Source organism: Monodelphis domestica, chromosome 2 (genome assembly GCF_027887165.1).
Source record: "Monodelphis domestica isolate mMonDom1 chromosome 2, mMonDom1.pri, whole genome shotgun sequence".
NCBI classification, from domain to species: Eukaryota; Metazoa; Chordata; class Mammalia; order Didelphimorphia; family Didelphidae; genus Monodelphis; species Monodelphis domestica.
In genome coordinates, this window is record NC_077228.1 from 302,447,545 (window position 1) to 302,470,279 (window position 22,735).

A 22,735-nucleotide genomic window follows, 5' to 3' on the forward strand; every position below is an offset into this window, starting at 1 on the left:
TAAAAACAAGCATATGCATGTTTATAGATATAGATTTGTACATGTATGTATATGTACATATTATCTCCTATACAATGTATACTTAATGTGGGAGTTATTTCATTTTTTGATGTTCATATACCCATTGCCCAATATAACGCTTCACATATAGGAGACACTTGATAAATGCTTGTTAAATGTTTGATTGATACACAAGAAACCTCATTACAAGGGCACAAAAGAGAATATTTATTTAAATTAAATATGTTTATTTTTTTCTGCAGTCTAATTCCAATGAATTCTTGGACTGCGTGACTTTGAAAAGTGGAATCCAACAAGAGAGTGATATCCAGACATACGCATGTTCTACAGAAACTAGCCCAAAGATTATCCAAGGGAGAGGACTTAAATTGAATCAACCGGAAACAATGCAACAAAGTGACCTTTTCAAAGCAGAATATGTCTTTATTGTGGACTCTGAAGGGGAAGAAGAAGCCACAGGCAGAAAGGAGGACAAACAGCCCACTGTGGGGAATGGTCATGGGTTGGCAAGACCCAAATCCCTAGCTCTAGCCCCAGGGCCCATAACTACACTGCAGAAACCACACCAAGGCGACTTCCAAGGTCCACCACAAAGTGATCTTCCTCAAGATGCAGCCAGTCCACAAAAGCAAATACAGGTATGGTTTGCCTTGGTTGTTTAGAAGCTTATCTGTGATTGGTCCTACTCCAAGTGCTACACAACAAAAATTATGCAGACTAGGTTCTGAGTTTCTAAGAATTTCCAGGCTAAGACAATATTGAACAATGCCTCGAACAAATATATAACATCCTTACAGATGTAACATTACAGAAATATATAACATCATTACAAATAATCACAGTTTTCAGAAAATAAATAATCACAGTATTCAGAAAATAAATAGTTCAATACTTCAAAAGACCTATGATAAAAGTTATCTAGTCCAACCCTGTCATTAAGGTAGCTTGTGGATACAGTTTAGGACTTGATATGAAAAATTTAAATCTGGCCTTAGACACTTCCTAGCTTTGTCATCCTGGGCATGTCACATGACCCCCTTTGCCTCACCCTTACTGCTCTTCTGCCTTGGAATGAATCTACAATACTGATTCTAAAACGGATGGTATTGGTTAAAAAAAAAGATAAAGTGAATAATGTATATAAAGCATTTTTGGAAACCTTTAAGTTTTCTATAGATACAAATGAGGAAACTGAGGTCTACAAAGGTTAAATGACTTAGTCCCCCAAAGCCAATTGATATTAAAGGACAGATCTGGAAACTGAACTTAGGTCATCTGACATTTTATTATGTTGCCATTCATCCATGTCAAAACTCTTTCATGTGTAAAAGGATAGGTTGTGTCAGTGAGTTAGGGACACCTCCTCACCTCTGCCTTCAATAGATAGGATCATAGATTTAGAGCTGGAAAGGGGCATAATTAGATCCAATTCAGACCTGAGGGATTAATGTTCTCAGAATCACACAGACAATTTGAGCTCATATAATTTAAGTCCAAATCCAATACTATTTCCCTGGCACCATGTTGCTCCCCTGGTAGCCATTCTTTTCATTATAATCATCTCAAATTGAGCTAGATTGGTTTCATTGTATGGTCACTCCATCTTTTGGCCACAATTCTACACCTTTCTCGTTTTGCAGAAGCTTCCAGAAACTGCATTGTACTGGAATGTCCTTTAACAATCCTATGTTATGTCCTAAGCAGGATGAGGCATCAGAGTAGGGATTCATTTAGAGACTATAATAATTATATCCTAATAAATAATCAGGAGAACAAATATAAAATTAAATATTTGCATTATGGACTGACTGATGAGTCAGTCCATAATGCAATGATCAGGATGACAAGTGGAATCTATAGGGAGAAATTATATTTACTTATGTGAGTAAGTATAAGATGAATATATACAGATTGAATGGGAATTAAAATTAAATCCATTGTAGTTTGAAAGGGAGAACATTAACAATTGGGGAAATCAAGAAAGGCTTTGTAGGGGTTGAGTTTCCTCTTGAAAAGGAGGGATTCTATGAAGTGAAGATATGGAGGGGAAATTCATTTCAGGCATGGAGAATGACCAACACCAAGGCATGAAAAGTACAATAGAGTGGTGTAGTGAGATATAGAGGTGGCTCTATACTGGACAGTAGTATCCAGGAATAATATATGAGGAAGATGGACAGACAGACCAGGTTTAGGTTGTGGAGGGCTTTAACAGTCAGAGAATGATGTTTCTATTTAATTCAAAAAACAATAATAAGTCAATAGATTTTATTGAATAAAGGATTTGATAAGACCTGTGCTTAACACTTCAGTAGGTTTGTGAAGGATGGATTAGAGTGGGGAGAGACTCAAGTCAGGGTAGATAACTGTGATGCTCTTCTTACATTAGGCTAGACAAGGGGCAATAAATACTTGAACCAAGCTTATGACTTTGTGAGTGGAAAGAAGGGGATATACATGAAACATTTTCGCAACCGATTGACTATTAGGATGTAGGAGAGAGAGGTGTCAAGGATAAAACCAAAGTTAAAAACCTGAGAATCTGGAAGAATTCATACCTTCAATAGAAATAGATGTTTGGATGAGAGAGGGTTTTGGAGAGAAAGATATTGATTGAGTTGTTTTGTACTTGCTCAATTTGAGATATTTCTAGAGAATGGTTTCAAGTATCTAATACAAAATTTATGATAAGGGCCTGAAACTCAGGGGGAATAGATTGGATATATGTAATCTATGTAGAGAGATGGTACTTAACCCCAGGAGAGGTGATGGGGTCACTGAGAGATAGGATAGACAAAAGAGAAGTCAGGGAACAGTGGGGGAACATCCACAGTTAGAGGTACCATATATGTACCATGCCAGTAAAGGAGACTGGAAAAGACTGAGGACCATGATAAAGTCCTTTTAGAAAAACCTAGGAAAAGAAGGATGATCCTCATTATCGAATTCAGAAGATGGGTCAATAAGGATGAAGACTGAGAAAAGACCATTAGATTTGACAATTAAGAAATCATTGGTAACTTTGGCGAGAACAGTTTCAGTTTAATGATGAGGTCAGGGATAAATTATAAAGGGTTGAGAGGTGAGTTACAGGGGAGAAATGGAATCAATAAGTGTAAGCAACTTTTTCCCCTAGGAGTTTGGCTATGGAAGAGTAAAGAGATATTATACTCACTTGAGGGCATATTAGGATATAGTAGAGTGGCATTTTGGGGAGGATGTTTTTATTTTTAGAAAGGGTGAAACTTGAGGACATTCTTATAGATAGGCTAGAGAGAGGCTGAATATTAGAAAGTGAGAGGGAGAGGTTACAGGAAGGACCACAGAATTTAGAAATGGAAGTGAACTGTTAATTTAAATATATGGAAACTGGGTTCAGAGCAGGAATGTATCTTGCCCAGTCCATTAGTCAGTGGCAAAGCCAAGATTCGAACTTAGGTTCTGGTATTCAAAATTCATCGCCATTTCTATTACACCATAATAGGGGTTTGGTGATAGGAAAAACACAGTAATGTTTAGAGCTATCCAAAAAAGAAGGGGCAGCCTCAGGATATAATGACCTTTCCTCTTTGGAAGAAACAGGTTGTTACTTGTTAGGCGGTAGAGGTGAATGTTCTTTAATTATGGATAGCAGAAACTGATTTGGGGATAAACATATTGGACTTGGAATCAGGAAGACTTGAGTTTCAATCCCATCTGAGACTCTTAACACTTCTTTGACCTTGAGCAAGTCACTTAATCTCTTAGCCTCAATTCCCTTATCTGTGAAATGGGGATTATAATAGCACTACCTCTCAAGGTTGATGTGAGGATCAAATGACAAAACACATGTACACCACTTTGTAAACCATAAAGTACTATATGCATGCTGGATTTAATAACATTATATTATTACTTGCATCCTTTCTAGTGCTAATAATTTGTGAAATGATGGGAGTAGATGGCAAACAGCAATGTCAAGAATTTCTTAGAGGTACTATTTTGGAAATGGAAATTACTTTAGGAAAGAGTCTTAGTGGGAGAAAGACAAAGAATATATAAAAGATCCTGTAGTTGGAAGAGAAGTGGACAATTTAAGAAGATATTATGAAATAAAAAAGAAAGATAAGGCCAGAAATTAGGTGTGGGAAATAACTTAAGAGATGACTTTGAAGGTTTTTGCTTAGTTGGTAGGTGATACCAAGGATTCATTGTGATGGGGAAGTCAGACTTGAGGAAGGTGACTCAAAGAATTCTGTCTTCTGGATAATAAGTACTGAGAGATTCGCTTTAAAGTAAATCACTAACAAGTTCAAAATGGCAATATGAAGACTGAGACCATCAGCACAGTCTGTATAACACACAGTATGACAGTCTTTTACACTTCACTTTCTTTTCTACAGTTCTCTCCTACCCTAAAGCTTTCAGTGGCATCTTTTTGCCCTCTGACTAGCTATTTTAACATGATTTCTAAGGTGAAAGACATCATTAGAATTAAATGCAACCTACTGGCACTCACCATTCATTTCTCCTGTTCTTTGGATCCACTATAACTTTATTTCCTTGCAATTCATGGTGCTCCAAGATTTTGCATCTGTAGAACATTACTGGGAAGAATGTTTATATTGAAAAAGAGTTCTTTGCACTAGGAAAGAGCTTGTATTCATTGAAATCAGTGTAGAAATTCCCCAATACAATTAAACTTGTGTTCTTCCTACTCAATTCTGGAACCCCTTCATTGGCTGTCTTGCTGTGGTCATCCTGAGTATGTTCCCTGATATATGATTCTAGATCTTTTTTGAATAATCATAGATCAGTTTCACCCATGTAATGATCTGGAACTTGATGTACTCAACACAACATCAGCAGTAAATAGGAACATCTGGAAGACCTTACTAGAATTGAGAATCCCTCTTCATTTTGGACACTGTCCATAATAGAGGGGAATACCTTTGCTAGACATTTATCTTTTTATTTTATTACTCAGATGTTAATAATCAAAGGGTCATTGATTAAAGGTATCTCTGTGATCACTTTTATCAAGGAAACTTGTATGATCTCAATATAATGATAAGAGTTTCACCTTTAATTCTATGATTTGTTTTGAGTCAAATAATTAATAATTTACAATCTGTTCACAAACAAGTTACAAATTACAAAAACACAGAACTGTCTCATTTTTGCATTTGTATCTCCAGACTCTAATATAATGTCTGGTACATAGAAAGTGATATACATTCAGTCATACTGTATTCTATGTATCTTTCAGTCAATAATGTGACTGAGGATGTAGTCTTCAGTGTGGCATCTTTTGTGGATGCCTGCCCTTTTCATGATTTCAATGAGCCTCCATATACATGTAGATTCACCTCATAGAGATTTTCTGAAGATATAAAAGAATTACATGGGTCAGTAGGTATGGATAGTCCCTTCATCATGTTTTTGGTAGATCAATATTGTCTATGATTTTTGTCTATTATTTTGGACTCTTCTTCTTGGAATTTCTTGGAAGCTTTTGTTCAATTCTTTTACGACTGTGTTACCTCCAGCATGAATTTCCTCAATATATGTTTGGTTTGGATCAGCAGCCCTTTCCACTTCATCTTCCTTAGTGTTATTTCTGTTTCCTCAGAAAGTACATCAGGGACTAAAGTGTTAAGGTCCAAATGTGGTAGAACTTCTGTCATTGATGATGAAAGTTGACTGTTAGAGAAATGTTGACAAATTTGTTCTATTTTCCTTCTATTTGTTGTCCTCCTCGCTAGTTCGATAAGAAAGCTCATTTGGGTTTTATGCTGTTTTCTGTAGACTTGTTTTGACTTTCAATGCTTTTCACTATATTAAAAGGCAAAACCACCCTCTATTCTGTCTTTCTAATATTTTCCCCATGAGTTCATATTGTCCTTTGTGGCTACCTCTCTTTGCTTAGCAAGAAGATCAAGTGTTTTCTGATTAAGATACTATCTGAGCTCTTGGTCTCTCAATTATAGCAACTTTCTTTTATCAGTTAAGCTTTTGAAAGAAATTGTGATAATTAGAGTTGGTATTTCTGTGTTTTTCCCAATCCCATTTTTCAACATTAATCGCTCATTTGGAACAGGTCAGGTGGAAACTGATCCTATTGTTCACAATGATTTCACTATCTTAAGTAACTAAGTAGCACAGTGGATGGAGGACTGGACCTCCTTCAAGAAGACCTAAGGTCAAAAAAGGCCTCATGCACTTAACTAGCTGTATGATCCTGGGCAAATCACTCAACTTCACTCTACTTCAGGTGGGAATATTAATAACACCTACCTCCTAGAATTGTGAGGAAAAAAAGATGTGATATATGTAAAATGCTTTGCCATCTTTGAAACACTATATAAATGCTAGCTACTAATTTTTTTTAAATTTGATCATACTTTTGATTTTCCATGATTAATTATTTTTCCATCTGCATACATACAGAAAACTGATTCTTATATAACTCCTAGATCTTTAACTCGTTTTTTAAGTCATGTGCACACATGTGTGCGTGCATGTGTGATATTTTCAGGGCTTGCCAAGTCAGGCACCTATTTTTTTCCTGGAGGAAAAAAATGATACAAAGATATGAGGCTTTGAATTAACCTCCAAGATGCTGACTTATTTTGTCAATCAAAATAGCACATTTTTCAATATTTTCTTTTTCTATCCTTTTTTGATACTCAATTCATCACTAAAATTATCAAGTTATTTTAGGGTAAAATGATTTGTTTTAGAGATCATCATCACATTTCCATAGAATTTTTCTTCATCTTCATTCTCTTCAACTATTAGGAAAATATCAGCTTCAATGATGAGCTTTTCCTATGTGTTCCTCATGAGTTTTGCAAACTGAAGTAACCAAAAGTGTCATTATGTAGTCTTTTTTGTTTTTCCTTATTAAATGAAACCAACTCCATTGATTTCTTTGTGTGTCCCTAAAAAGAAAAACCTCTTAGTCATGTTGATGTCATTCAGGTTGTCTAATAATATGTAAATTTCTTGGTCACTGGACAATGTTCTTATATGTCGTGTACCTATAGTTAAGTTAATATTTAGTGGAGGCTTAAAACCATCATAATTCTTAAAACTACCCTCTTTTCTGCCATTTCTACATTATGAGAATAAGGTTGTTTTAAGATGGAAGGATGATTTGCTTTATTTTCCTTTGATTCATGTACTCCATGTTCTTTTGAACTTCATGTTCTTATACTACACATTCATGTACTTATATTCTTTTGTTTCATATGTATCATGTACTCATGTGCTCCAATAGATCTATGATCTTATAGACCTGAGAATTTTCTCCAAAATGATGCCAATTGCAACCCATCCATGCTGGTCTACTTAATAAATTGATGATGATTATTATTGTGATTTCTGAAACATGGTGCCCAAAATGAACAAAAAAACTTTGGGTATGATATGACTAGAGGAGAATGAGTTATGGCTTTTATCTCTTTATTTTTGAAACTTCTGTCTCTCAGTGCAGCCAAAGATTACATTAGCTTTTTGATGGACATATTATACTGTAGGTTTATGTAAGCTTGTAGTTACTAAAAGTCTTTCAGCTATCTAAACTTGTTTCTCCATTTTGTACTTGTGAAGCCATAAGATGTGAAAATATAAGTGATGAATATATTTGTTGATTTGATTTTCTCCCTATTAAATTTCATGTTAATAGATTTAGTCTGAAAATCTAGAGATTTCTAACTATCGTCCTAAGAAATAGCCATCATCCTAGTTTAGACCTTTCATTCCTATAACCATTCACTTGGACCATTGTAATGGTACCCTAATTGCTTCAATTTTCTACTTTCTGCAATTTATCTAGCATAGAGGTGCTATATTAATCTTCCTCAAGCAGGAAAGGAAGGAAACAAGCACTTATTAAGTACCTACAATATGTCAGATACTCTTCTAAGTGATTTACAAATATTATTGCATTTAATACTCATTTAAATATATGTAATTATACATAAAATAAAAAAAATATATATTATATAATGTAGACATATATTAAGTACACTAAATATTAAATAAATGTTACATTTAATACTCATAACTCATAATGGGAGGCAAATGCTATTATCCTCATATTATAGTTGGGGAAACTGAGACAGAGGTTAATTGACTTAGCCAGAATCACATAACTGGAAGGGATGAGAGACTAGAATTGAATTTAGGACTACCTGAATCCCAGCCTAGGTACTCTAGCCATTGTACCATCTTGATGCCTTTAGGGGTATGACCATGTCCCTCCTCTGCTCAAAAAAAAAAGTGAATTCTATTACTTCCAGAATAAGATACAACCTCTTAAAACTGACATCAGAAGTAAACCCTCCCCCCCAAATTGGATTCCAACTAGCCTTTTCGATATGTTTCATATTGCTCTACATTCTACCCAAAATGGATTTCTTGTTTTTCATCCCTAACCCAGTCTTTCAGTTACCAACTCAATGTTTTCACAAAGGCTCTTCTCCATGCTTGCCTCATCTCTTTAAAATTCTCAGACTCTTTCATGGCTCAGTTTATAGATTTCTGATAGGCAAAGCCTCCTTGAATCTCCTATTTGGTTTGTTTTCTCTCCTTTTTCAATTGCCTTACTTGTGTACATGTTTATTTTCCCCCAGAAGAATGTAAGTTTCTTGAGGACTTAGACTTTTCATTTTTGTATTCTCAGTGCTTTGCACATTGTAAGTGTTTAATAAAGATCTGAAGATTTTAATTGGATTCTGGAAGAAAAATGAAATGAAATGAAACCAAACCAACAACACTATGTTCATTGTGTCCACAGTAGTACCCTTATTCTGGATTTGTCTGTAGGCAGCTATTGATATAATCCATGATTAAATCTGTCTATGATTTAAGATCACTTAACCATTAAACAGGCATTTATTAAGCATCTGCATGATTAGTTTACTTTCTTTTATTTGCCATTTCCATATATGTATAGCTTCTTGACAAAGAAAACTATCTGAGGGTTATTTAGGCAAGACAAAATTTGAGTTAAAGTACCTGCCACCTTTGGAAAATGACACTCTAATATTGTTGGGAAATTATATGGACTGTACATCCTATAGAAGGAATTGGGGTGGGTGGGAGGGAAACAAGATTATTGGGTTTTGTTGAGGGACAATGCAACTAGATTGGAGAGAATTCATCTTTTTTCTTTTCTACTTTCTTCAGAATGCAAAACTCCTGTCAGATTCTATTTATAGTTGTAGGTATACATTATACTTGACTGAGGTTCTTTCTCCTGTGATTTCATGGAACTTAAAGCATTTAAATCACATTCTCATCACAAAAGCACTTATTAAATGACTGATTTGCATTGTACCATGCAAAGACTGGGGCCCTAACTTTGGAAGCTCATCCTTTAAATGCCCTTGAGACACAAATGGTGGGGACCAGATATTAACATCTTAGTTTCATAGATGAGAAAACTGAAGCAGAGAAAGATTGCCAATTACAGGGTTGGGAATAAAGTAGACCATTCCCATCTCATAGTTCAATGCTGCCTGTTACATACTTTGTTTACTAAAATAAATCATCCTTGGATTTTAGCCTTAGGGCTTTTGGAAGTCAGAGCCCTTGAAAGATGTACAGAAGGTAAGGTTTTCCATGCTGTGAATTGATATTGAGGTGCCAAGTACCAATGGCCAGCTATGAAAGGATAGCTCGAGTCTCTTTTGAAAAATGGCATGATTATTATATTAAAATGCCAGAAAGTAGTCTGTGCAATTCAGTTTGTTTCACTGCTTCCTAATACCATTCACAGGAGCTATCCAGGGGCATTGGTGATAAAAAGGAAACCAAAAATTCAAACATGTCCTCTGTATGTAGGTGAAAAATGGTTCAAATAGTAAATCATTGAGGATATAATTGCCTTGGGTATCTGGGACTGATTAAAGATTTAGAGGACTATAGCCTTCCAATCTATATCTAGCATCTCTCAATTGAGTTCGTTAGTTTCTTTCACCTCTTCTCTTACAGATTTTCTTCTCATATCCTTTACTTTGGGGAATATGAGATTTCTCTTTCTGTCACTGGAAGATGAGAGCAGAGAGACCTTACTTAATGGTTTCCCCTCAGTGGTGGAATGCAAAGTGCTGTGTAGTTGTTTGTAGAATGTTAAATTACTGGATACATTAATAGGGTTTTTATTTTTTTTTGACTCATCTATGACTTCATCCATGTAGAAAGTCCCTCCACCAACACACATATGCATTTCCTCTGTAATTCATAATCTTACCATGTTTTTGGAGACACTTAGAGATTAAGTGATTTTCCTATGATCACACAGCTAGTGTCAAAGGCAAGAGTCAAACTCAGCTTTTCCTCATTTCCCTATGCCAACATACCTCTTTAGGTCTATAAGAAATCAGTCAATCAACCAACCAAACATCTACTAAGCACTTAACACTTAGGCTGGCACTCTACTAGAGTTTTTAATAGAATGAAAACAGTCCCATAGTCCTTACTCTCAAGGACTTTGCATTCATCAGATAAGTTAAAAAAAGTCCTTCATGATTATTTTGTCTATATAACACCAACTTATAGAAATCAGATGGCAGTCACAAACTGGGAGAGTATATAGGGATTTAGTGTCAAGTAGAATAAGGGTGACTTGGTTTATTAGGTTTGGGGATTTTCATATAAATGTTTTGACCATTTATTGCATGGCAGAAAACAAAAAGCTATTGGAACATATGAAGGGAAGAATGCTGCATGTCTTCATTAATTTCAGGATGAATAAAAATGGTCAAGATCTTTAGCAGAATAATTTGTAATCACACAAGAATACCTTGATTGTATAAAGAGATTAAAGATGGAAATATACCCCAGACTTCTCATTCTGATGAAGATAATGTGGAATCAGGAATGGATGGCAGGACTGAGGTAACTGGGAATACATTCTGAAGTCCTCAAAATTACTTCCCCAGAATAGAATTTTGAGAATGAGCCTTTAAAGGAAGGATAGAGGAATTTTTTTTGAGACAGACAATAGAAAGTGTTAGGCATAGGAAAATGCCACAAAGCATTTACCTATATGAGTAAAGAACTGATTAGGAAAAGGCAAAGAATGAGGAAATATGAAAGAGGGAAACTGTTGGAGGAGATGGATTTCAGATTTGATGTGCTCAATCACTGAAATCACTGAAAAAATAAAAACTACTAGAAATATGAGTACAAGGATAAGTATTTATTGAAGGGAAGAGGAACAAGAAAGAAAAGATATTTTATAATAAGTAATGGAGGTGATAAACAAAGCATGGGTAAGGGATTTGCCAGGAAGAAGGAAAAGTCAGATTTAGAACTTTTGTGAGGCAAGACTTGACAGGTGCCATTCCCTTCTTTTTATTAAAAAATTTTTAGACTCAAGGGTTTTAGAATTTTTTTTTAAAACCCTTACCTTCCGTCTTGGAGTCAATACTGTGTATTGGCTCCAAGGCAGAAGAGTGGTAAGGGCTAGGCAATGGGGGTCAAGTGACTTGCCCAAGGTCACACAGGTAGGAAGTGGCTGAGGCCACATTTGAACCCAGGACCTCCCATCTATAGGCCTAGTTCTCAATCCACTGAGCTACCCAGCTGCCCTCAGAATTCTTTTTAAACCAGTCATTTATATGACCTAAAAAGAAGAGAATTAAAGAAAACAGCTTATTTTCCAGTTGAAAAAATAAATAGAAGTATGTAAAATTTTTTGTAGGTTACCAGTAGAAATTAGGATAATATGCCATTGTTAAATTAGAGGCCACTGTAGCAAGTATGTTCATGTGAATAAACCTAGTGTGTTCATGCACACATATATGTAATTGAAATATAAGATGATAATATAAAGATAAAACATACACATATAGGTGTTTTATGGAATCAAATTACAAATTTAATAGCTTCCTGTGCCTTGGAAGTAAAGTGCTTTAGCCCTAGGGAAATGAGGTAGGGTAGTTTTTCCCTCCATACACAGGCCCCCACATGTTCTTCTATGGTTTTAAAATCACTGTTATTATTAATTACTTTGGGGAGAAATCAGTTTAAATAAACTTCAGGGGATGGTATATCTAGAGCTGGAAAAAAAAAGCCTTAGAAACTATCTTGCCCAATTGTCATTATTTACAAAGAGTCTGTCGTCTACTGTATAGGAACAGTTGTAAGATTTTTCTCATTTTCCATTTAAAAATGATTAATTAGTAAGCAGTTAGGTGGCTCGATGGATCAAGAACCAGGTCCAGATATGGAAGATCCTTGGTGTAAATCTGACCTCATAAAGTTCCTAGCTGTGTGACCCCAAGAAAGTAATTTAACCCCCATTTCCTAGCCCTTACTGTTCTTTTGCTTTGCAACCAATATACAGTATTGAATCTAAGATGGAAAGTAGTGGTTTAAAATGATTATATTCACTAATTATATTCACTAATTGCCCAGAACTGTGCTAGACATCATGAGAGGGACAAGGAAACCTGACCTTAAGGATATTATAGTCTTATGAAGGAGAAGGGGCTAATATACATAACAAATTAGAGAAAGGAATATGGAAGCATATATGATTATTTTTTTAATAGGGAAAAAGTGATCTGAATCATATTAGGCCCATTAACACTAAGTAGATAGTGATTAAAAATTTTAAATATTGTATTTTCCATTTAGTAATATGTCTGTAAATGAATGCAGGGAAATGGTGAATAGAGAATTGCCATTCCTGAGTGACAGGCACATAGAGCTGTCCCATTAGTAATCATTGATTAATAAATGTTCTCTTTCCATAGCAATTAATTATGTAAATGTTCCTAAATAAAGTTTTTGTTCCTTGATAAAGCCTGGGGAGAACCTCTTATAATTGATTTAGAAAGATCATTGATATGGATAATAATGCATATATATATATGTATATATTTATACATGATGTAAACATTTTATTATGTATAAAGAGAGAACAAGAAAAGTAGTCATAGAATATAAATTCCTTAGCTTAGATTTGAAGGACTTCAGGAGTTTAACTTCAATCTGCATTCTAGATGGAAAATTCCTTGAAGACATGGCTTATGAAGGCAGACTAGTTCAGTGGATAGAAAATTGGATCTAGCTTCTGAGGACCTAAATTAAAATCCCCCCTCTGCCATTTCTTTCCTCTTTGACATTGGACAAATTACTTAATCTTTCTCTGCTTCAGTTTTCCCATCTATCAATGAGGGGGTTGGACTAGTTGACTTTTACTACACTTTCTCACTCTAAGTAGTTAAAGTCCTATGTTTTACTCCATCTTTGTCTTTATAAAATGAAAGCCTGGATAAAATGATTTCTGGAGTCCTTTCTAGTTCTTACCTAGGATTATGTGATCCCTAGGGCTGAGCATGGTGTCCCTGTGTGGCACTATATTGCATTGAATTATTCAAATCATTTAATTGCAACAACACCAAACAATTAATTCCACAACACCTAAATTTATTAAGAACTTATTTGTCCTCAACATAAGTTCTATGCTCAAATCATTTTAGACTACTTTATTTCTCTGGAATCCTTTTTCTACTTTTAATACTTTTCTGTCCCTCTGACTTTCCCATTTTCTATTCTTCAGTGTCTTCACCTATCTAATGTGGACCTATTTTCCACAGCTCAAATATTCCCACTTTTATCTGACACCCCTGCTAGCACTGCTAGCATTCCAAAAAACAAAAGAGTCCAAGCTGCAACTCAAAATGAAGCTGCCTGATAACCCTAAATGAACTTGAAGAATTTATTTTGAGTAAATATAGGAAGGTCGCCTGGTGTAGTGGAAAGAACACTGAATTTGGAGTTAATTGTTCTGGATACTATCACTAATTCAAATACTCCCACTGCTTTCCAATGCCTACATTATTAATTTAATTTTTGTTTTTCAGTTTCTTCACCCTATAAAATGAGGAGATTGGCCATCTGAGGACTCATCCAGTATTCCCACAACTCTTCTGTTGTTCCTCTTCTTACATACTTACTCAATTCTACTTTGTTTTATGTTTGTCACCTTTCCTAGACAAGGAAGGTTTCTTGAGGGCAGAGGCTATGTTTTAATTATCTTTGCATCCTCTACAGAACTTTGTACATAATAGTTGCTTTATAAATGTTTGTTTGTTGAAGTGACACACTATTACAGATATATTCGGCATTTTCCCCATTTGGGAAATGAATATTGTATTTTATTTATCCTTACCTTGAACATTTGGAAGCTTAAGATGAATGGTACTTTGAAGTTTTCATTTTGAAACAAGTTCAAAGCTTGAGTAAAACTAAGACTTGTCAAAAAAGATGTGAATTTAGGTCAGATTGAGAAAAATAGAGACATTTCAGGTATCCTTAATGAGTATCACATCTCTTAAATTTAATTCTTCCTTAGTTTTACTGTCTATGTTCCTAAGGATGTATGTGCTGTTCTCAGGTAGCCCTAAATTTCTTTATCAGAAGAGATTTCACATTCTCCATAATTGTTTGAGAACTACTTCACACCATTTGTGTTTTCAAACTATATGATCATAGCAAGAAAGAACTTTAGGGTTAATTGGGTCCAATCCTCTCTTTTTACAAGATCCAAGGAGGTAAAACCACCTGCCCAAGGTCATAGAAGTCACTTGGGAGGAGTAGAGATTTGAGCCCAGATCCTTTATTACCAATTGAATGCACCAACAATAACTTTATAACATAGAAAAAGAACTCAAAATGATCCCTCATCACTATACTTTTACACAAAGCAAAGAAATCATTTCACCTTTGAGATGATGAGTGTTTCACAGTTTTCTGGACAAACTGCTCCATATTCTGTCTTTCTCCACATGGATACACTCAGCAGATTTGAGTTGCTTTTACCCATTGTGTTCTTAGCTTGATGAAGGACTTCTCTTATTTCCGTTCTCTGCATGATTTGTATTTCCACTGGCAGGTGAATTGTTTCTTGTTTGCTGAATCTATCAAGTGTTCTGCATTCTTTTGTCTGAAAGTGGGTGTATCACTTTTTATAGAACCCAAATAATATTACACATTTTAAGTTAGGGAAGTATTCTGGAAGAGTGCTAAGGGTTGTCATTTTTCCTTCAATCCTTAAATTTTTTACTTCATCCCTTCTCAGCCAATTAACTGCTTCATATTTGCCTTGTAGTTGTGTACTCATTGTGGGCTGAAGATAACTTTGTGTTTGTAGTCTGAAACTTAATTTTGGCTGATTGACCTAATTATATTTTATTTTAAGAGTGTCATGCAGTTTCTTAATTCAGGAGAGTTGTCTCCAGTTTCTAAAATTTATAAGCTGAAATACTTTGCTGATAATATTAGTGAAGAATAATTTTTGTAATAATGAGATAAATTGTGAAATAGTGTTTAGAGAGCTGGCTTTATAGGCAAAATGACTTCATTTCCTTTCTCTTACACATACTTGCTGTGTAATTAACAGTAAATCACTTAACCAACGAAGTGCTCCAGGCAATTCCCTAAGGTTGTAAGTTATAGATAAATTCAGTTCAACAAACATTTATTAAATGTCTATAAAGTGCCAGGTATTATGTGAGGTTCTGGGGATAAAAAACAACCCCAAACCATAGTCCCTGCCCTCAAGAAGTTTACATTATATTGGAATTCAGACTTGTATTGGTGGATGGAATTTCCACACTCAGAGTTTCCTATGGAATCACAGTTTTAGAATTTCATTGTGTCAGGATATTATATTATATACTTTATTTTCAGGGGAAAATCAATTTTGAGTTTTAATATAAATCATAAGGTGAGCAAATCTGAATAGGAAAAATAAACTGTGCTTTTGTGGATTTAAATCTGGTGATGTCATATGATATATTGATGAGTTATTTTCATCATAGAGAAATATAATTGGAAAAAAGGATACCTATACGTACAGAGAGGGGCATATATGTTATAATTAGGTCATGTGTTACCATCCTGAATGACAGAGTACATAATTTCGTGCTATATCATTTGTTTACTGTTATCAATTTCCACTTTAACAAGTTCATAGAATGGTGGATTTTGAGCTGGATGGGACCCCAGAGGTCATGTAGTCTATCTTCTCATTTTATAGATAAGGGACTTGAAGCCCAGGGAGGCTAAATGATTTATCTAAAGTCACACATACAGTAAAGAATAAAAGGCAGATTTAAGGTTTGAACACAGATTTTGTGAGTAGCAATTCAGTATATACTCATATCATGTTGTCTTTAAGTCACATGACTTGGATGGCCAAGAATTAAACTACCATTTTTTTGTTTGTGCTGTTAGAATGTGCTGGATCATAGAATTGAACGGAAGATTTGTCAGTTCCACACACTGTCCTATTTTAACCTGTCTCTTTCTCTCTCCTCCAGTTAACTTCTTCTCCCTCTACTACCTCTGATCAGCTCTCCTGTAAACCACCTGCTCTCTTTGTTTCACCAACTAATCTGAAAGCACAATCTGACATGGTTAGCCTGCACCAAGCCTCTATCCTGGAAGAATTCCATACTCGGAGGGTGGATCCACGTGGGTCATCCATGCAAGAGACGTCTACATATTTTCAAAGGACCACTCATTCTTCCCCTTGTTTTGCGCCAGCGGAAGTAACCTTAGAGCAAAAAAGCACTCAGATCTTAGATTCTAAACAGCTAAAAAATATGTCTAGCCCAACCTTAGCTCATCAAAAGGCTGGATTGTGGTCAGAAACTTTAAACAAGAATTCAACTTCCCCCTCACATTTTATCAGCTCAAGTGGAAGCCAGAGCTTCACTGCTGAGGTACCCGGCTCATCTGCTCCCAAGTCAGATGCATCATCATACATACCTGTTCGTATCATCACACATTCATTATCCCCAAGTCCTAAACCATTGAATCCCACTTTCTATGGGTCCTCTTCGACTCTCTGTAGTCAAGCTTCATCTAGTGGAAATCTGGCAAAGTCAGGAGCTAAGTCTCCAGTACCAACTCGACTTTCCCTTCTGACTGCCATTTTAAAGTCAAACCCTCCTCACGGAAGACCCTTTTCCCCTGTATCCTGTCCCACCTTCTCTTCCAATTCCCTAACTTCATCTACACTCACATTGGATCAAAGGGTGAAAAGAACCCCACCGACTCCTAAGAAATCTTACTCTAGTTTCTCCCTTAAGGAAGAATCTCCTGATCTAGGGGAACACCAGCCTACTGACATCTCTCAGCAGTCTGTTCACTCTCCTCTTTTCACCAAGATTGCCTCCCAGGAAGCTTCCCTTTCCTATAAAAAGCCCCTAAGTAGCAGTCCCCTTACTCCTCAATTAGAGAAAGCTCCTCCATCCCCTGTTTCTCCCAAGAGAACTATGATCCCACCACAGTTACAAAGCAAAATCCTGAACTCATCAATCCTACCCCCTATTCCACCATGTTCTTCTGCTGTTTCCTTTAAGAAAGGAAACCATGATGCTGACCCCAAAGGTTTAGCTCCTGAAAAGTCCAAGAGGGTTCATACATACTCATCCACTTCGTCCTCTTCTGTCTTTGTTTCTGACACTGCTAGCCAAGGAAACATTCTGCCTTTCCCAAAGGAGTATCTCTCTCCAACAAGCCCCTTTTATCCGACATGCCAGTCACAAGTAGCTTCATCACAGTTATTATCTAAGGAAAAAAATTTTGTATCTGCAATTACTCCAAGCATTTCTATTCCCAGTTCTCTCTCTCATTCGAGTTTGGGGTCCTCCATTCCTCTTATTGATAATATTCATTCCCATACAATTCATTCAATTTCATCTCTGCACCCAAATGATCAATTCAGTACCTTACCCATAAGACCTGCGAAGTCCCCTGAAGCCACAGTAATGCATACTAGATCCCCTGTCTCAAGCACAGCACCTCCCATGTCCTTAACAAGAGCCAAGGAGTCAACTTCAACACAATCTTTGTCCTTGCCTTCTGACCCTGAAAATAAGAAAACCAAGGTATATATATGCATATATATATATGCATTTTTTTTGCATGCTGCATGCTTACTTACTAATCTGGAATGTCCATTCTTTCAAAAGACTATAGATTTCTTTAATATTAATACTGCTCTTAAGGGAATATAAAGGAAGAGAATGGGAAATATTGGAATGTGATGGTTAAATTTATGTTATCATTTAGAATATAGACTATAATTAGAAATTCTATAGACTAGAATTAGAAATTAGAATTCCTAAATATATCGGAGCCTTGTATTTGTTATGAGAAAGCATTTGGCAATAGGCTCAAATGATTTGTAAGCAAATTTATAAAATAAAATAAAACTTTTTTTGATTGGCTCTCCTTATTTCCCCCAGGCTGAAAGAACTATGGCTATTCTTATTCAAGGTCCTGGTCCATGGTTAACAGTGAAGCTTTGATCTGCTTCATTTCCAATCTGGGCCAGTTCCCCCCTTCTTAGGCAGCCTAGTGGCTTCTCTCCTCCAAGTTTATCAAATTTTCATACAAATTCAAATTAGCCCCATTGCAGCTCAGAATTCCAAGCTCAGCCTCCCTCATTTCAGGAAGTAGAGTCATCTACCACTGTGACTGTGAGGATGGATTCTTTTCAAATTTTGAATAGAAGACTTTTAAAATTGTTTTTTTCTGAGATGATCCATTGACAACTATTTTTAGCATTCTTTATAATCCTGGAGGGGTCTTTTCAGAGTGAATCAGGAGTCTACTGATTACCTTTATAACAGAAAAAATAGGTATGAGAAATTTTTGAATACTAATTATGAAACAAAAGCATTTATCAGCTTTGTGGGATTTACAAATTTTATTAAATTAATGGAGGAATCTGACATTGATGGTAGTATTGAACAACTAAAAGTACTATAAAAAACTACTGATAAAAAGAATAAGCTATTTCCTTCAGACACACTTCTAAACTGGAGAGTTTGTTGATCAAGTATCTTGGAATGTTTGTGTTAGTTTTGCCCATTTTAAAGGCTGCAGCTTACATCCCAACTAGGAAATATCAGGTCTTCAAGTCAGGAAGGTCTTGGATCAACTTTTTCCTTAATCACTTACCAGTTCTGTGATCTTTGGCAGGTCACTTAAACCATCTGAGCTTCAGTTCCTTATCTGTAAAATGAGAATATTGGACTAGATGGCTCCCCAAATCCTTTCTAAGATTAAATCTATGCTCCCTCCCCTTTCCCACATTTTCTATATCACTAGATAATTTGAGAAGGATCTTCTAACTGGTGTCATATTGTCAGAAAATATATATGTATTATGTATCTCTTTCTATATACGGAATCTCATAGAATTCTAATAAAAAAGAAATGAGATAATAAAATCATTAAATTTGTCTAGAGTAACATTTCCTTATTTGCCTAAGGATTAGGTTTATAAGAGACAATGTAATAAAGGGGAAATACAGTGCCTCTGGGATAGAAGACCCAGATTTAAATCCTGTTTCTGAAGCTTATTCCCTGTGTGACATTGGGCAAGTCTTCTTAATATCTTTGGTCCTCAAGTTTTCTCCTCTATAAAATGAAAGTTTGTGCTAAATTGTAGCTGAAATTCCTTCTAGCTCTAGATCTATAATCCTTTGTTTGGGATTAGGGAATATGGGATTCTTTTTTTTCTTATTTTAGAATTTTGTTTGTTACATGGGAATGTTCTTTGAGGTACTGGGAAGAATGAAAATGATTTTTAAAAAGGAATTTCATTCACTGAAGAATATTTATTAACTCATTTTAACTGATAAAGTTAAGGTATTTTGCAGTGAGTCTTCAAGAGGTCTGCTTTTAAAATTACTCTAAAGCAACACTGTTGAAACTTTGAAAAATATATCTTCTGTGGAACATCTCTTATGTTATTGGTGAAATTATGTCCTCCTTTTGGATCCATTATCTTAAAGTCCTTTTTTGAGAATCATCTTCCCTTCCTCTTTTACCCCTAAATGTATAGACAAATATCTACATAAAGATAAGTCAGCTTGGATATAGTAATACACATACAATGCAATCTCTGTGAGAGGCAGCATGACAGAGAAGTTTTAGGGCTAGCTTTGGAGTGAGAAAAACCTGGATTCAAGTCCAGCTTCTAAAATACATTAGCTGTGTGACTGGGCAAATCATTTAATATTTCAATACCCTCAGTTAACTCTAACCTTTTGATTTATGGACTAATATCTAATTTATCCCTGATAGATAGAATTTACTACAATGATGAAATCCCATGTCTGGAAAAATTACATTACTACAGAATATAGATAGAGGAAACAATAAGATATGGACTTTTCAAATTCCTTAAGTGAGAGAAAATTACTCTGATTTGTAATTTTTGAGACACACTCAGAAACATTGCTAGTGGATGAGAAAGTGTATCTGAGCCTATCCTAGCAATTACTTTATTCTATTGCCTATTACCTATTCAAAAGACAGTCTAGTGGAGTGAATAGGACTATTCCTGGCACTAAGAAAAGCTGAGTTCATGTCCTATCTCTGACATATAATATTATGACATATATCAATTAATCTCCCATATCTTGGGCAATTCTGTAATGCTATCAGTTAAAATGAGTTGCTAAATATCCTTCAATAAATGAATTTCCTTTTTAAAATTGTTGTCACTCTTCCTGGTACCTCAAAGAACCTTCCTTTGTAACAGTTACATATATATATATATATATATATAGTCATGTAAAATATAGCAAAAAAATGGGCCATTTCTGAATATGTATGCTTAATTCTATACCAGTAGTCTACCACCTCACTGCTTACAATGTCAGGCATACTTTATTTTCATTCCTCTAGGTCATGTATGGATGGTCATTGCATCATTTGGGGTTCTTAAGTTTTTCAATATTGTTTTCCTTTTTATTACATATTCGACATAGACAATATATCTTGTTATATTTAATATTTCGTATACTACTATGGTCATCTGCAGATTATTCTGGTTGTTTACTTTGTTCTGTATCAGTTCATAAAAGTCTTCTGAGGTTTCTCTGACTTCTTGTGACATTTGGTATAAAAACAGTTACAATTCATATTTGTCATTTCAAATGGAGTAAAATATTCTATTACATATTTCTTTCATTTCATTTATTTTGTACACATTTATTACTCCTCTCTTCCTCTTCCCATTGAGTAATCAAGAAAAGAAAACCCTCATAATAGACATGCTGAGTCAAAGAAAATAAATTACAATATTATTCCTCATTCTGCATTTTAAGTCAATCAAATGTATGGCAAGAGTCAGGCAACATCCTTCATCTTTTGTCCTTTATCATTGTGTTTTATCATAACATCGATCAGAGTTCTAAAGTCTGTTACAAATATTATTTTCATTATATAAATTCTAGTTCTGCTCACTTTATTCTTCATCAGTTCATAAAAGTCTTTTCAGTTTCCTTTGAGATTTTCCATTTCACTGTTTCTTATGGCACAATGTTATTCCATATTTCATGTACTATAATTTGTTTATCCATTCCTAAATATGTGGATACCCTCTTATTTCCCAAATTTTGTCTACTGTGAAAATAGTTGTTACAAATAGTTTCATACCTTTAGATACTTTTCCTCTTTTTTTATTTCTTTGGGGATATCAGCCTAGTGTTGGTATTGCTGGATCAAAGGGTATGGACGGTTTAGTGTTTTTTGAGATGAGTTCCAAATATCTTTCCAAAATAGCTGGACCAATTCATGACTCCACCAGTAGTATATTAGTGTTCCTGTTTTCCTACAGTCCCTCCAACATTAATCATTTTCCTCTTTTGCCATTTTTCCATTATGCTTTATGAGAAGGAACATTAGATTTGCTTTAATTTGCATCTCTTATAATTAGTGATTTGCATTTTTTGTTGTTGATAGTTTGGATGTCTTTAAAAGTGTTTTGTTCATATCTTTTGACCATTTATCTGTTGGAGAATGGATCTTGGTCTTAGGAAGTTCATCGTAGCAGCATATATGGCTGAATTAGATGACATCTTCAAATGAACTGACTCTGTATAGGTGGATATCAAATGCAGTCACAATATATACTAAATGGAGGGAAGGGAAGAAAGACACACCACAATTGCCAAATATTTTCCCACATAGTGAACATATACAGTAATAAAAATAGCTATAATTTGTATAATGCTGTAAAGTTTATAAAATGGTACATACTATACATCATTTGATCCTCACAACATTTGTGAATTAGATTCTATTATTAATCTAGCTTTGCAGTTAGGGAATCTGAGTGGGAAGAGGGAGAGTTAACTGGATCACAATAACTCTAAGAGTTGGAGGCAGAATTTGAACTCAGATTATGCTAAATACCAGTGCTCTATACCACTTAGTTTAAGGAAAAGAAAAGCATATGTTCACCTATAGAAATTTAAGACTAAGTGTTCATCTGGAGCATTTTCTTTCTCATTATTAATCTGAATATGCCTTAAAACAAAAGAGATTTAGGGCCTGCCTACAAATCCTAGAAACAATAGTTGCCTCTTCTTTAAATATATCAAGAAAATACCATCTTGCTACATTGGAAGAGATAATTCAATCACTGGAGAAACAGATATGTTTTTCTTTCTTCTCCAAATCTCTACCAGATTTCCCTAGTTACTGTGTTAGTGTTATTGCTCTATTATAAAGCAGAGTGGGAGGACTTCTGCAGGACCAGTGATGAATTGTATAGTTATCATCCAAGGATAAGAATAACTACAGGATGATTGGTATTTTTCACCAAAGCAACTCTTAATGGCCATAATATTATTTGCAGAGGGGTTATAATTTGTAGAGAGTCCCATACTGATGAAATAACA

At 35.0% G+C, this 22,735-nt stretch overlaps 1 protein-coding gene across 23 annotated transcripts in view; it reads left to right on the forward strand.

Moving 5' to 3' along the window:
• The window catches only part of MLIP (muscular LMNA interacting protein), a 394,551-nt gene that overhangs the window by 178,825 nt on the left and 192,991 nt on the right, over positions 1–22,735 (forward strand). For 20 of the 23 annotated variants that reach the window (XR_008916576.1, XR_008916575.1, XM_056818416.1 and 17 more), the window contains 2 exons: positions 264–659; positions 16,347–17,921. Coding sequence is in view for 21 of the 23 variants with exons in the window: in XM_056818416.1 (XP_056674394.1) it covers positions 264–659; positions 16,347–17,921 (1,971 nt within the window). In the remaining 2 variants the exon portion in view is untranslated. The remainder of the gene's footprint in view (positions 1–263; positions 660–16,346; positions 17,922–22,735) is intronic. The other 3 variants (XM_056818429.1, XM_056818430.1, XM_056818428.1) reach the window with 1 other exon arrangement.